The sequence below is a fragment of the Heterodontus francisci genome, chromosome 33 (genome assembly GCF_036365525.1).
Source record: "Heterodontus francisci isolate sHetFra1 chromosome 33, sHetFra1.hap1, whole genome shotgun sequence".
NCBI lineage: Eukaryota > Metazoa > Chordata > Chondrichthyes > Heterodontiformes > Heterodontidae > Heterodontus > Heterodontus francisci.
Window position 1 is genome coordinate 52559679 of NC_090403.1, and position 17132 is coordinate 52576810.

General features: G+C 42.6%; 1 protein-coding gene across 7 annotated transcripts in view; it reads right to left on the bottom strand.

Annotated features, from left to right (window-relative positions):
• LOC137348208 (rho GTPase-activating protein 23-like) overlaps positions 1–17132 on the bottom strand; it is a 515957-nt gene that overhangs the window by 144232 nt on the left and 354593 nt on the right. For all 7 annotated transcript variants that reach the window (XM_068013572.1, XM_068013573.1, XM_068013571.1 and 4 more), the window contains 2 exons: positions 8831–8855; positions 3209–3301 (listed from right to left, as the gene is read on the bottom strand). In XM_068013572.1, the coding sequence (XP_067869673.1) occupies positions 3209–3301; positions 8831–8855 (118 nt within the window). The remainder of the gene's footprint in view (positions 1–3208; positions 3302–8830; positions 8856–17132) is intronic.

Here is a 17132-nt window from a genome sequence, read left to right on the forward strand (position 1 = left end):
CAGCTGCCTAAAGTCGCAGTCTGTGACGTTTTAGTAGCACATGCTGCATTTGCGCATGTGCCACAGCAGCACCACCTAGCGGTAGCGTTGTCAGCAAATGCAGCCTTTAAAAAAAATGCTCACATTGTTTATGGAGATCTGCATAATGTGTTTCAATCGAAGTGAGAATGATTACAGCACTTTTATATTCCTGTCATGTGACTGGTTTCCTGCTCCATGCTGAAAATGTTTCAGAAAATGACCCTATTCAATACTCAGCAATGGGGCCCAGGACTCATGCCAAAGTGTCCAGATAGTTTCAAAGAAAAAAATCATTCTTTCCCTTTCCATATACTTAATGTTGGACAACAACTTCAATAGCATACACTAAAGCTGTACAAACATACAGCACTTCAAAGAGTTTTTTTCTCTCTCACTCCACAACATGCTTTTAGTTACTGGGCACAGTATCATGAGCACTGCCAGTCCTCCACTGCTTGGCACAGGTGACCATTCTTCATGTACAAGCTCAATGAATGTGAGTAGGATATTTGACAGTGGAGACATCATAACCACAGTTCTGTCTTTATCCAATATCCACTTCCAATCAGAATCATTGGATAATTAGCTTGGTCGATTGTTCTCCACCCCTCCCCCAACCAATGCCAACGCCTAGAAAAACTGAAACCAATTGTAGCCCTTCCCTTTCCTCACCCAAACTAAGATCAGCTATCTTAACACACATGAAAAGTCAAACCTAGGAGCATGTTCTTCTCTATTTTCAATACCCTGTGGGGTAGTGCATTAACCAACTGGAAAAAATGGAGAAGTATGGAAGAGTGGATGCACGATAAAAATATAAAAGCGATATTTTAGATATTTCATATGAAAATTTTTTTCAGGGTAACATACTCAGTTTCATTTTTAAAGCCTTATATTATATCACATGTTCTTTTGAAGAAAAAGGCAGCACCTCAGCAGGGTTATATGGTGCGATATTTCATAAATAAGCTCAGATCTGTATAAACAGGGGCTCTGACACAAATTTTCAAATCCTCTCTGGCCACAGGAGAGGTGCCAGAGGACTAGAGGACAGTGAATGTGGTACCATTATTTAAAAAGGGTAGCAGGGATAAACCAGGTAATTACAGGCCAGTGAATCTATCAGTTGTAAGGAAACTATTGGAAAAAATTCTGAAGGACAGGATTAATCTCCACTTGGAGAGGCAGGGATTAATCAAGGATAGTCAGCGTGGCTTTGTTGGGGGAAATCATGTCTAACAAACTTGATTAAATTTTTTGAGGTGACTAGATGTGTAGATGAGGGTAAAGCAGTTGATGTAGCCTACATGGACTTCAGTAAGGCTTCTGATAAGGTCCCACATGGGAGATTGGTTAAGAAGGTAAGAGCCCATGGGATCCAAATTGGATCCAAAATTGGCTTAGTGGCAGAAAGTACAGGGTGACGGTCGAGAGTTGTTTTTGTGATTGGAAGCCTGTGACCAGTGGTGTACCACAGGGATTGGTGCTGGGACCCTTGCTGTTTGTAGTGTACATTAATGATTTAGACGTGAATATAGGAGGTATAATCAGTAAGTTCACAGATGACACAAAAATTGGTGATGTCGTAAATAGTGAGGAGGAAAGCCTTAGATTACAGAACAATATAGATGGGCTGGTAAGATGGGCAGAGCAGTGGCAAATGGAATTTAATCCTGAGAAGTGTGAGGTGATGCACTTTGGGAGGACTAACAAGGCAAGGGAATATGCATTGGATGGTAGGATCCTAGTAAGTACAGAAGATCAGAGGGACCTTGGTGTACTTGTCCATAGATCACTGAAGGCAGTAGCACAGATAGATAAGGTGGTTGGGAAGGTATATGGGATACTTGCCTTTATTAGCCGAGGCAAAGAATAGAACAGCAGTGAGGTTATGTTGGAGCTGTATAAAACGCTAGTTAGGCCACAGCTGGAGTACTGTGTACAGTTCTGGTCGCCACACTATAGGAAGGATGTGATTGCACTGGAGAGGGTGCAGAGGAGAATTCACCAGGATGTTGCCTGGGCTGGAGCATTTCAGCTATGAAGAGAGACTGACAAGGCTAGGGTTGTTTTCCTTAGAGCAGAGGTGGCTGAGGGGGGACCTGATTGAGGTATACAAGATTATGAGGGGCATAGATAGGGTAGATAGGAAGAAACATTTTCCCTTCGTGGAGGTGTCAATAACTAAGGGGCATGAATTTAAAGTAAGGGGCAGAAGGTTTAGAGGGAATTTGAGGAAAAAAAATTTCACCCAGAGGGTGGTTGGAATCTGGAACGCACTGCCTGAAGAGGTGGTAGAGGCAGGAACCCTCTCAACATTTAAGAAGTATTTAGATGAGCACTTGAAACGCCATATGATACAAGGCTACGGGCCAAGTGCTGGAAAGTGGGATTAGAATAGATAGGTGCTTGATGGCCGTCACGGACATGATGGGCTGAAGGGCCTGTTTCTGTGCTGTATAACCCGATGACTCTGAAGAGTAGTTAAAGGATTCCTCAGTAAAACAATTTGATAATTGCCATATTCATTACATAATTTTCTGTCCGGCTGTGCTAATTCAGATGTATTAAACCATCTTAAACATAAAATATTAGCATTTAAATGGGTTGTGTCAAACAGTAATGAGTTAACATCATGCCACTACAAAGGTGTGAAACTGATATTTAGGTCATGCGATGCCACTTATACAAATGCAACAGAGGTATTACACAGACTTTAGAGCCAACAGATGCCAGTAATGCCTGAATAAGCAAAGGAACAAAACAATTAGCCCCTGCACCTCTAAGCTAAGGAGGAGAAAATCAGGCAACACTGCCTTTCTTGATGACTATCCAACAACGAATGTTTAAAGTGTGCACATGCAGACATCAGGTTAGGACAGGATTGGATTCACCTCATGTGATCAACATGCAAGGTCAAGACTCATACACAACCAACTGGTGATATGCTAGTGGGTGACTGGAATTGTATTTCAACAACGAATCCATACCAGAAAAAAACTGGCATAGAAGTTAAGTCAATGTTGAACTTGTTCTACGTGTAGTGTATGGCCTGGCAGTCGATGACTCCTAACATTTGTCTAGTTTGGTCGAGTGAAAGTAGTAGCACACACTTTCTGTTGACTTTTGTTTAAACCTTTCGAGCAGAGATAAAGATTTGCTGTGACTTAGAATGGGTTCATATTACCTGTACAAAGACCAGCTTGATATGCTGCTCCCCCTTTCTTTACACTTTTAACAAAGATGGTATCCATAGGCTCTGTTCGGCTTTTCTGATGGCCTGTGAAGTAAAACAAGAACAGTTCGTAAAGTTATACCTTTATGAAAACCCTACAAAAGAACTCCATTCAAGTGATATGTCAGTCTAGATTTTTCTGACTGGAATACACCTTCAGCTGAACTTTCATCTGCCATGGAGAAGCATCCTGACTCTGGTTGATTTTTTCCATCCTTCAGTGTCATTAGCATAGCAGCGGCCAAATGTACATCTTCTGCGTCAGATTCATGTCAGATTCAGAATATAAAACTACTATAAAACCTTAGGAGGAAGCAGATAGAATCCAAACTGCCTAAAAAATTCACAAAAATATTTTGTGTCCTCTTCGGGGGCCTGTCCATGGCAATATTTTGAAGGCCACTGCACTGGTACACCCCGGAACTGACTTTTTAAAAATTCATTCATTGGATGTGAGCGTTGCTGCAAAGGCACTGATACGCCCTGCGACTGACTGCACAGGCCTCCTTCACCAAATTTTGAATGTAGAGCCTAACAGGGTTTGTTTGAAATTTAAACCAAGCAGCTTGACTGATTGGTCAAAGCATTGCCCTGAGGAATAAACCAGCAAATGGCTGTCACTTACTTTGTTTAGCTGAAACAGGCACCATGTGTGCACATGTTCTGTCTGCAAAGAACAGGGCCCAGTGTGTTAATATATGCAGCTTCCATTACACACAAATGACCACATTGCGAGCCCGACTGACAGTCCTTTCTTCCAAGGTTCAAATGGGAAAAATTACAGGAAGTATATTTAGTATATTTGTGGGCACAGTTATTGCCACAGGCCCTGTGTCTAGGATAAGGCTTTTGGCCAAGAGGGAGGGAGTAATATGTAGTAATTAGGGCAGTGATGCTAGGTTGAGAAGGTCTATTAAAGTAAAATTGTCTAGAGATCCATGCTGGAATAAATATTCAATATTTGAATATTGCTGAAAACAGAGACATTTTGTCGAAGCTTTTCATCTTGCACTCATCAGGACAATTTGCAAGAATACCTATGTAAGGGATGCACAAATTTATATTTTTTTGAGGAGACAGTGCTAATTGGCTGGCAATTGGACTCTGATTGGTAGAGGTGTTGCTATGGAGAATGCAACAGTTTACGGTGGCTGACAGTTAACTGCCAGGCTTTATTTGAAATTTAAACCAGGCAGCTTGACTCTGATTGGTCAAGACATTGCCCTGAGAAATGAACCAGCGAATGGCTGTCACTTATTTTGTTTAGCTGAAACAGGCGCAATGCGTGTACATGTTCTTTCTGTCTGCAAACAACAGGGCCCAGTGTGTTAATATATGTAGCTTCCAGTACGCGCAAGTGCACCACAGCGTGAGCCCGACTGACAGTCTTAAATTAGTTGTCAGTGTAATTCTTAGCACACTAAGGATTATTTCACAAACGTCCAATCGTGGAATCACATCTAATGTTGGACACTGTTTTGAGTTTTGCAAGCACGGACTGGTTGGGTACGGTCTGTACCTTGCCCGTTGCAAACAGTGGAAGGGACATGCTATTTGATACGATCCACCAGTCTTTGGGACATACGGCCTAAATACCTAGCATCACACTGGCATTGAAATTCATATATCACATTACCCATTTGTGTGATAAGCAGAACGTCTTTTTGGCCTGACAGCAGTATCCCATACATCATTTAAGAGTTTTACAAGGGGCAAAGGACTATTGTCGTTATGGGGATGGTTTGAGGGGGGAGGGGAGACAGGAGGAGAAAAACCGGAGTTAGGCTTCAGGAAGTTTAAAAGAAAAAAGTGTCTATCAAGTGAAATGGCCTTGGAAAAGAATTCAGGAGTGCAGAGGTTCACTGGTTCCAATGGTGGAATAAAAAGGATGAGAATTCAGCAGTAATCCAGAGTCAAAGGCAGGGAAATTTGGCTGGAGTAGATTACCCAGAGATGGCAAGTGAAAGCAGTGAAAGAACAGGAGGACAAAGATCTTGAAATCAATTTTCAGGGGTACAGGACGCCAGTCTAGTATGGTAAGGTCGGAAGGGATGGGCATGCAGCAGCTAATGTGGATAAGAACTTCAGGCACAAAGTTCTGGTGTTTGGAAATTTATGAAGGGCAAAAATGAGGAGGCCAGCAAGCAGAGCATTTAACAAATCAATCCTCAAAGTGGAGAAAGTATGTTCAAGATTTCAGGGTGTAGTGGGGACATAGGTAAACAAAAGACCAGCTGGGCAGGTTAAAGCTCAGTTCAGGTTCAAATGGGATACAAAATTTGTGCCGCATTCAGTTTAATAGGTAACAAAGGAAATTGATAGATTAGGACCCAGCAGCATGTAGATGTTGGCAAGTTTAAAATATGCTACAGTAGAAAATGTTAGCTTATCTAAGATTTGATGTCAAGACAGGCAACAAGTCTGGCTTTAACAGTGGTGGCACAGAGGTAGTGTTCACCATTTTCTGTATACATGCAGAAAATAATCCTGTGCTCCTTCATAATATTGCTGAGGGTAATATCTAAAAGGCATCCTGCAGCACAAAGGTAGCCACACAAACACTGGGCATTAATTGCAAGAGATTCGGTGACGTTGATAGGTAAGAATGGAACCAAGACAGAGAGGTCCAGAGATGACTCTGGCAGTGAAGGAGAATAGACTGATCAACAGTATCAGGAGGTAGCAGAATGACTGATGAGCAAAATTCAGCAGTGCCACTTGTTACCTTAAGTACAGATAGCTCTGCTGCAGATACATTCAAAAACACCTTGGAGGACTTGAAGGGTAGTGATAAGAAATGAGTTGGTGGCAAGAATGCATGTAAAGAGCTTGGAGTGAAATGGCTGGTTTGTGAACTGGCAAACATTTGAAGAAAGAGGGAGGTTGAGCAGGATCTTTTTAAGAAAGGGGTAGTTAAGAAGTCTGTGCTCTACGGGCTGTTCCTAGGGATGCACACCGAGACAAACATCAACTGCTGCTGGAGGACTATCAATTCGGTGAAAGACGCCCTTTGGTCTGCCCGAAACTTGCTGGTCTTCCAGCGCAAAGAGTTGTCCACCACCGAATGTTGCAGACTGGCACATTCCAAGGTCCAGGACTACGTGCTGAGGGACGCACTAAAGCTTGGGGCAGCCGCAGCAAAGGCTCAATGGGGAAAGACCACAGTGTAAGGTACCCCCACCAAGCTGAACTGAGGGGCTGGATCCATGGGAAACCCCTCGAACTGTATCGGGAAAATTCTCATTTGCTGTAAATGTAAACCTGTAACTGGCATGACAAATGTGAAATGGAAGGGTTGTGAAGCAACTCATGATTGTATTGAAGGAAACTGATCTGCCTTGCAATGTTTGTATTTTTTGACTTGATGCTGTTTTAAACTGTTTGGGAATGTATTTTTTACAGATTTTTATGAATAAAGTATATTTTGGAAAAAAAAAAGGGGTGGTTAAGAAAGAGGTCTACCCAAAACTTGCTAGTCTTCCAATGCAAAGAGCTTTTGATGACCAAGTGATGCAGACGAACACATTTTAAGGTCCAGAACTACTTGCTGAGGGATGCACTAAAGTTTGGAAAAGCTGCCACAAAGGCTCAATGGAGAAGGCCATTGTGTAAGGCCCTCCCACCATAGCATACTGAGGGCTGGAACCTGTGTAAAACCCCCTCGGGCTGTATGTACCAGAGAATGTTTGACATGAAATGTAAATGTACTTTGTAAAATATAACCTGTAATGACAAGTGTAGTGAGGACCTCATGTATTGTATTGAAAGAAACAGATTTGTACTGCACTTTATGTAATGCCCATTTTGAACTGCTTTGTAATGTATTTTTACAAATTTTATGAATAAAGTATATTTTTTTGGAAAAAAGGTGGTTAAGAAAGAGGCAGAAATAACAACAAGAATGAATGTTGGGAATCTGAAAACAAACAGAAAATATTGGAATAAAAACAAGAAATGCTGTAAATACTAAGCAGGTCTGGCAGCATCTGTGGAGCGAGAAACACAGCCAACGCTTCAGGTCAGGGACCCTTCATCAGAACTGGACAGTTCATCAGAACTGGACAGAAAATACTGGAGTTAACATTTCAGATGTGATCATCAGTTCTGATGAAAGGTCACAGACCTGAAACGTTAACGCTGTGGAAAGTATTTCCAGCACTTTCTGTTATTATTTCAGATTTCTAGCATCCACAGTATTTTGCTTTTATTTTAGAAAATATTGGAAACACACAGGTCAGTGAAAATCACCCTCCTGCCTCTGCCAAAATTTAGTCTTTGGCGTGAAGGCCAGCGAACGGCCTTCCCGCCCTGCCACCAATTGAGGCCCTTAACTAGACAATTAGCTGTGTGGCAGGTGGCCCTGTTGCTACACGGGGAGCATGGCACAATAAACCGTGCAGGCTGCTTCCTGTTTTGGGGGGCTGGGGGGGGGGGGGTGCGGCCCCTTGTTAAAAGGTACCCCTTCCCCTCAAGACCCTCTCTTGACTTGGGTCCGGTGCCGCTGTTCAATGGAACAGCTGCCAGCCTCTGATTGGCCGGCAGCTTTCTGAGGGGGAGACTTCTAGCGATGGGGTCCTTGATTCCACCGCCGTCCACTTAAGTGCCTGATTGGCACTAGATTTGGCAGGCCTTCCGGAGAAGAGGTGACACAGGGTTCTTGGCGTTGCTTTTTCCGGACATCGAGACCCACGTCGTGAGAATAAAATCCCAGCCCATGTATCAATGATAATCTGAGTACAATGAATATTTTCATTTGAAAGATGGATTATATAAACATTCCCTGAAATGCTCTTCTGAACATCAAACATTTCTGAGTAATGAGGAGATGTTGACCAGTTAACAGAATGATCTTTCTTTTGAATTGTGAGTAATTTTATTCATATTGTACAAAGAGAGCAAAATAAAACAAAGACAAATACACTAATGATATTTTTAAAATTTTAAATGCGAAAATGCTACTACTAATACTGAAACAACTCATTTACATACAATCAGTTCAGGAACAGATATTCCTCTCCTAATCTCTCCAGGAACAGATCTAATTATCTTTTGAATTCATTGATACTGTTCCTAGTAACGTATTCTACAAGTTAGGGAAACTTTTGAAGTATTATCATATTAAGGTAGATTTTCAACTTGCCCGGCTTCCCATTGTAGAAATCATCCAACAGGTTGGGGTGACTTATTCATGATGCCAGGTTTATACCCAGGCAACAAGTTGAAAATCTACCCCATTGTATCTAAACAGTTAAATGTCAAACACAAACTGGTTGTTTAAATCCAAGTTTAGTCATCCCAAGTCTAGGCACCTTCTGGAAATAACCATTATGATCTGTTTAATCCCATTATACTTTTTTGTTTCTGGAATGCAATACCATCAAATAGATGATGTCAATCAGCTTTCACTGCAGGTACAGACAAGAACCCTTAGACAAGCTCAAAATTCAATTTTTAAAATCAACAAAACAGCCCATTGTCTACTTCCTCCAGCCAGAGTTGATAAGCATCTCCTCCCACACAGCAGCAACTAATTTTATTTTTATATTTTGTAAAAATAATTAAAGCAAGACTGACCTCTTCCATTTCCATTTTCTTCATCCTGCAAAAGAACCAAAATAATCTTAGTTAAAATACAAATGTTAGAATCAAAAAAATTGTAACAGTTTGATCAATTTACTCCTTTCACAACCTTTGAATGGATGTTCCTGGTGAATTTGTATTAACCCATCTGAATCTGCAACAGATTTCACACCTAACAAAATGGAAAATTCAAGCCAACGCAGACTAAAAGTCAAATCTTCCACTGAAGGAGAAACAGTCACTTTCCTGGCAAAATATGCAATTCTTTTAAGTTTTCCCAGTTAGTTGATATTTTTCAATGACCCAACAGATGATGAACTGTATAACAACTGCATTGTGTTGAGCTCAACATGTCTGGTATTTTATCGGCAGTAGGTCAGCAGTTAAACTTGACCAGGTTACTTAGCTGTCAGAGTGATCAGGTCCTGCCATACTGTCGATTGGTGGGATTTAAATGAGGCCCAGGCTGATGAGTTTCCAACACACTTCTCTATCCAAAAACCTACCAGGATTTTAAAATTGGAGCCAAGATTTTCTAACATAACTCTGTCTTCTTGACACAAGGAGTCAGCCTCATGGCCCTTTCTCTGAACATTTCCAGGTTTGAATGTAGCCCGTGTATCTCAGTGACCAGAACTGGTTACACTTTTTGAAGGTGCAGCCTGTTCAGACCACAGAAAAGCTTCAGCAAGACTGGTTTTGTGTTGTTAATGTTACATTTGCTGTCCATCCCTGATGTCCTTCAGCCTCTCCCTTTGGTGCTTTGACACTACTCTTCACATTCCTTAAACAAAATTCATTTTTCCTTGAATTAAACATTTTAAGCAGGCACATTTTCCTTTTAAGACGTTGTAAACTGAAGAGCCTCATGAACCACATTCCCCAAACCCTCCCAAAATAAGAAAAATCTGCAGTTTTTTTAATGACCGAAAAGCTGAGTAGTATTTAACAGTAAAAGATCATTTATGGAAGTCAAGTTAATGAGAATTCTCAAGAGTAGTGCATGAAAAGGATGGGGGTTGATATGTGGGAAATAGTTTCCATTCAAAGAAATATAACCATATTGAAAATCTAACTTTATTTTTCATTTGTTTATCTGCTTCCAAATAGATGTCTTCACAGAGAAATGGCTCAATGATGAGAGCACAAAAGTTACTTGTTGATGTTCACTTGTGACTGGGTCATGGTGAGGTAGAATGAGCTTAGATTTTTTCAGTTTAGGATTTGCTCCAAGATCTTTGTAATTCTCACAGTTAGCTGGTGCTCAGATCAATTAACCTCCTGATAATTTCCCCCAAGTGGGATGGCTAGTTCAGAAAGTCTGGCTGACCCTCAAACTTTCTGGGCAGGCAATTGTGAACTGGCATCACACTACTCCATGGAGCTCTACCCAAGTTCAACAACATTCAGCACCTCCAGACTGTGTTGTATGTTTATTCTTCAAATACCAGTGCTAACATTAAAGAGCGACACTATGTAAACAAATTCCTTTAGTCCACAGTCTGCTGGTCATGTTCCTCACTATTCCACATGGCATCACTACATCAATTCACAAGTACACTGTTGAGAACAGATTAAACAATTAGGTTTATGACCTTGTTTTATTTCCTCAAATAGCTTGTTATGGGAGGTGCCTCATTTTACTGGGAAACCTCCCAATGTGGGGAGTCCCCCCCCCCCCCCACCCCACCCCACCACTCCCCTGCTGCTGTCTTAGTTCCAGCCACGGCAGGAAAAGACCCTTAAGTGGTTGATAACAGGCCACTTAAGGGCCATAATTGGCATCTGGGTGGAAAGACCGTCTCCAATGTGGTTGACTCTTAAAATCCTTTCTGAAATGGCCTAGCAAGCCACTCAGTTCATGAACAACTAGGGATGGGCAACAAATGCTGGCCTAGCCAGCGACGCCCACATCCCACAAACAAACAAAAAAATTTACGCTCGTAACAAATTTCTTTTGAAAATGTGGTGTGAAAATGCTAGTGCAATGCAACAATTATACTCATTCAGCCGCTCTTCCCTGAGAGATGCAAAAATAGTTGGCTTGGTGGTGGCATGACAAATGTTATTAGCTGTACCATAACATCTGGAGCCAATACAATAGAACATCCCAGAATGCAATTCCTGCCCTATTCATAAGTCAAACGACTCTTCACGCTCCCAACCAATTTGGATGGGTAGAGTCACACCAGCTTCATTTTAAGCCTGGTCGAGTGAAGCGACAGCACACAACGAGTCCACAGGTTTCCAATGAATGAGTGTCACATTAAATGTACAGGAATATAATGAAGTAGACCCCAGAGCCCTATGTATATATGTGGGTACTTCTATTGCCTACTAAAACTCATTGGCAAGAACTCCATAACAAATGTAGCAACTGATGTGATTTATACAAGTTTTCAGAATCACTCAGAACAGGCCTCTTTTGGCTTATCAAACAAACATTTCTTCTTCTTCGGCCTCCTTGTCTCGAGAGACAATGGGTAAGGGCCTAGAGGTGGTCAGTGGTTTGTGAAGCAGCGCCTGGAGTGGCTATAAAGGCCAATTCTAGAGTGACAGACTCTTCCACAGGTGCTGCAGATAAAATTGGTTGTCGGGGCTGTTACACAGTTGGCTCTCTCCTTGCGCTTCTGTCTTTTTTCCTGCCAACAGCTAAGTCTCTTCGACTCGCCACTCTTTAGCCCCGCCTTTATGGCTGTCCACCAGCTCAGGCGATCACTGGCAACTGACTCCCACAACTTGTGGTCAATGTCACAGGACTTCATGTCATGTTTGCAGACATCTTTAAAGCGGAGATATGGACAGCCGGTGGGTCTGATGCCAGTGATGAGCTCGCTGTACAATGTGTCCTTGGGGATCCTGGCAGCCTCGAGGACTTCTGCGTTGGAGATACGGTCCTGCCACCCGGTGCCAAGGATTCTCCGGAGGCAGCGAAGATGGAATGAATTGAGACGTAGCTCTTGGCTGACATATGTTGTTCAGGCCTCGCTGCCATAGAGCAAGGTACTGAGGACACAGGCTTGATGCACTCGGACTTTTGTGTTCCGTGTCAGTGCGCCATTTTCCCACACTCTCTTGGCCAGTCTGGACATAGCAGTGGAAGCCTTTCCCATGCGCTTGTTGATTTCTGCATCGAGAGACAGGTTACTGGCGATAGTTGAGCCTAGGTAGGTGAACTCTTGAACCACTTCCAGAGCGTGGTCGCCAATATTGATGGATGGAGCATTTCTGACAACCTGTCCCATGATGTTCGTTTTCTTGAGGCTGATGGTTAGGCCAAATTCATTGCAGGCAGCCGCAATCCTGTCAATGAGTCTCTGCAGACATTCTTCTGTGTGGGATGTTAGCGCAGCATCGTCAACAAAGAGGAGTTCCCTGATGAGGACCTTCCGTACTTTGGTCTTCGCTCTAAGACAGAGAAGGTTGAACAACCTGCCATCTGATCTTGTGTGGAGGAAAATTCCTTCTTCTGAAGACTTGAATGCACGTGAGAGCAGCAGGGAGAAGATCCCAAACAGTGTAGGTGCAAGAACACATCCCTGTTTCACGCCGCTCAGGATAGGAAAGGGATCTGATGAGGCACGGCTATGCTGAACTGTGCCTTTCATATTGTCATGGAATGAGGTGATGATACTTAGTAGCTTTGGTGGACATCCGATCTTTGCTAGTAGTCTGAAGAGACCACGTCTGTTGACGAGGTCAAAGGCTTTGGTGAGATCTATGAAAGCAATGTAGAGGGGCATCTGTTGTTCGTGGCATTTCTCCTGTAACTGGCGAAGGGAGAACAGCACGTCAATGGTGGATCTCTCTGCTCGAAAACCACACTGTGCCTTAGGGTAGACACGCTCAGCCAGCTTCTGGAGCCTGTTTAAAACGACTCGAGCGAAGACTTTCTCCACTATGCTGAGCAGGGAGATTCCACAGTAGTTGCTGCAGTCACCACGGTCATCCTTGTTCTTATAGAGGGTGATGATATTGGCATCGCGCATGTCCTGAGGTACTGCTCCCTCGTCCCAGCACAGGCAAAGCAGTTCATGGAGTGCTGAGAGTATAGCAGGCTTGGCACTCTTGATTATTTCAAGGGTAACGCCGTCCTTCCCAGGGACTTTTCCGCTGGCTAGAGAATCAACGGCATCACTGAGTTCCGATTTTGTTGGTTGTACGTCCAGCTCATCCATGACTGGCACAGACTGGGTTGCATTGAGGGCGGTCTCAGTGCCAACATTTTCCCTGGAGTACAGTTCTAGGTAGTGCTCCACCCAGCGGTCCAATTGCTTGTGTTGGTCAGTGATCGTATCCCCTGATTTAGACTTGAGGGGGGCAATCATCTTGATGGTTGGCCCAAAAGCTCTAATACCATCATACATTCCTCTGATGTTTCCGGTGTCGGAGGCCAGCTGAATACGACTGCATAGGTGTTGCCAGTAGTCTTTTGCACAGCGCCTGGCTGTTCTTTGTGCAGCGCTTCTGGCTACTTTAAGTGCTACGGATGTTAACTCGCTGGGGGCTTTCTTGTAGTTCAACAGTGAAATGCGCTTAACGGAGCGGCTATGACAGGTTCCACTTCTTCAAAGTGAGATTGAAACCAGTCTGCATTCTGCTTCTCACGTTTGCCATAGGTGGTCATTGCTGAGTCATAGATGGCATCTCTGATGTGGGCCCACCTAGTCTCTGCGTCCCCTGTAGGAGTGTTTTGAAGGGCTTTTTCAAGTCAATTTAGAAACTTATGTAACAGTTGTGGAGAAGAAATTCTGTTAGTGTTGATGCATGGGCGGCCCTTCTGCTGGGAGTGATGGAGCTTCTTTGGTTTGAGTCTAACTTTGCTGCACACCAGGGAATGGTCGGTGTCACAGTCCGCACTGTGGAAGCTGCGTGTGATTTGGACACTGTTTATAGAGGTTCGCCTTGTGATGGTGAGGTCCAGTTGGTGCCAACGACGTGATCTTGGGTGCCTCCATGAAACCTGTTGACAGGGTTACTAAGTTGGTTAAGAGGCTGTGATAGGTACACAACTCCAGCAGCCTCTGTCCATTCTCATTCATCCTTCCAATGCCATAGTGCCCAAGGCGGGAGGGCCATGAGTCATGGTCGGCCCCAACCCTGGCGTTAAAGGCCCCCAGCAGGAACAAATGTTCGGTATTGGGAATGCTACTAATGATATTATGGAGTTCCTCGTAGAACTGGTCTTTAACTTCAGGTGGGGACATTTACTACTGTACAAAACACAAGTGTAAAGTTCTGCTAACAACAAAAATTTGTGGCAGTTTCAAAACGTATTTCCACATTCTATGTAGAATTATTCAAATTCAACATAAATAAAACTTAAGGATCCAAAGAGAAGGAGCAGACCTGGGTTGCAATTTATAAAGATTAAACAAAAAAACTGTATTAAAGCAGCATCTGTGGAGAGAGAAACAGAGTTAACATTTCGGGTCTGTGACCCTTCATCAGAACTGACAAAAATTAGAAACGTAATAGACTTTGAGCAAGTGAAAAGGGGGTGGGGGAAGAAAAAGAGAGGAGGTGTGTGAGGGCAGGAAAGATTAAATGACAGAGATGTCACGAAGCGAAAGGGAAAGGGTGTGCTAATAGCTGTAGTAAAAGACAAAGCAAAAGTCCAGAGGCAGTGTTCATGGCAGAATAATGAACAACTTTGCAGAACACCTCCGCTCAGTCTGCAAGCATGATCCCGAACATTTTAATTCACCATCCTGCTCTCATGCCCACATTTCTGTCCTTTGCCTGCTGTAGTGTTCCAGTGAAGCTCAACTCAAGCGCAAGGAACAGCACCTCATCTTTAGATTAGGCACTCTACAGCTTTCTGGACTCAACATTGAGTTCAACAATTGCATGACTGCCTTTTAAAAAAATATATTTTATTTTTAACCATGTGCCTGTCTTAAACTTGTTTTGCATGATTTTGCTTTCGGACAAAGCTGTTCATTATTCTGCCATTAACACTCTCTCTGCACTAATGCTTTGTTTTTTACTACAACTATTAACACCCCTTTGCCTTTTGTTCCGTGACATCTCTGTCATTTAATTTCTCCTGCCCTCACACACCTTCTCTCTTGTTCTTCTTCCCCCACCCCCCCTTTCACTTGCTCATAGCCTATTACATTTCCACCTTTTGCCAGTTCTGATGATAGGTCACAGACCTGAAACGTTAAGTCTGTTTCTCTCTCCACAGATATTGCCAGACCTGTTGAGTATTTCCAGCACTTTCTCTTTTTATTTCAGGTTTCTAGCATCTGCAGTATTTTGCTTTTATTTAACTGTATTAAAGGTTTTTCTCACCCTTTATGCAGCTTTTTGAGAACTGAATATCCTCAAACAAATGCCCCAAGTGAAAACAATCCACTCGATGCTATTTGTCTGACGCTTTGATTTGGAAGATATTATTAATGTAAGAAAGGAATTGAATGTTTTTAGGATAAAAACTCATGAAGCAATATGGTTCAGAGCCTGCTCGGATCACTGATGAGTCGTTCCGAATACAACTGGTCAGAGTTCTAAGCAGAACTAATTTGCTGGAAGTTTTGTTGTTTTACTCATGTGGGGAAGGCAAGGAGCATCTGTTTTTGGTTCATCTTTAGGCAACTGAATGGGTTTTTGTGTCTACACAGTTTTTTCTTGGGCAATACTGTGAAGCAGTGGAACAATTCGCAGGCTGATTCACAGTCTGGCAGGCCACAACATGAAGGTTCCTACCAAGGAAATGCTGGCACCAAGCCAAAGGCTCACTCCATTAAAGGGAAAGGCTTTTTACATTGAGTGGTCCTTTCACATTTCACATTTTCTGTTGCATCATACATAAAAATTTCAGTCTTTTCAAAGTGATCTATTAAAGAAACTATTCATTCACATTTAATCATGAGTACGATGAAATTTTGCAATGTCAGAAACAGCTTAGTATGACCCCTGCTGGACAATTATAAATTAGCTTCAATATTCCACTGTACCTCAGCAAGATATCACGATAACAAATTCTATTAGCTCTAGCCCTGGTTTAGGAAGATTATATGTTCGTATTTCCTTTATAAATGGTGTATATTTCAGAGTACAAATGACCTATTTCGTCACATATGTAAGTGAGGTCACTACCCAGTGTTTCTGTCTGCAGAAGAAAATACTGAGAGTACCTGAGTTCTCTCAGCTGGCTTTCCATCCTTCAATGCACTAAATTTAATCACCTCATCCATCAATTCCTCCTAGACACATCCCTGCAGCTTCCTCCCAACCTATATCTGCACCTGAATGCTACTTGCCTGGGTGAGTGCAGCTGCAACACCCAGGAAGCTCAACACCATCCAGAGCAAGGCACTTTGTTTGATTGGCAGCTCATCCACCATTTTAAATATCCACTCTCCTCCACCGTGTCCAAGTGATGCGTTGAGGCAGCTTGCCAAGACATTTCTGACAGCACCTCCCAAACCCACAATCTCCACCAGAGGGTGCATAAGGGAACACCATCAGCTCAATTCCCCTCTAAGTCACACACCATCCCAACTTAGACACGTATCACTGGTCCTTCGTCGTCACGGGATCAAAATCCTGGAACTCCCTACCTAACAGCACTGTGGGTGTCCTTTCACCACATGGACTGCAATAGTTCAAGAAGGCCCACTTCCACCTGCTCAAGGGAAACTAGGGATAGGCAATAAATGCTGGCTTTGCCAGTGATGCCCATATCCTGAGACTGAAATTTAAAAAAACTCCCTCCCTAAACCTCTCTGCCTTTCTACCATTAAAAATCTCAAGGTCCATCTCTTTGATCAAGATTCAATCATCCCCTCACTTCCCAATTGGCTCAACACTAATTTTTTTACTCTTGCTTGAAAAATGCCGGAAGTAATTTCTTTGTTAAAGATGTTATTTAAATGTCAGCTGTTCTATGCATTTTAGAACCTTTTTTACCTTAGCACAAGAGAGAAAAATGATTCACTTAACTATTAGCAAATTCTGTTTTCTTTCGTTAAAATTCCCCCTTTATTTTCCCACCTCAACCCACATAAGGTGCTGCTGTGAAATGGCATGGCGTCAGTGACTATAACAATGTTAAACTGCATAGCACAACAACAAAACAAACGAAGTCCTGCCGGAATGGTAGATGAAACAAAAAATTTTGGACATCCACCAAAAGATGATTTTAGCCGTTCTTTACAGTTATTTTTAATTGAATCAATATACTTAAAGAGACAGTAAAAAGTTAAGAACACCTGACAAACTATCCTTTTTTGTATGAACTCTTTACCCGGAGATATGATACTGTTATATTATTTTCCATGTCTCCTGC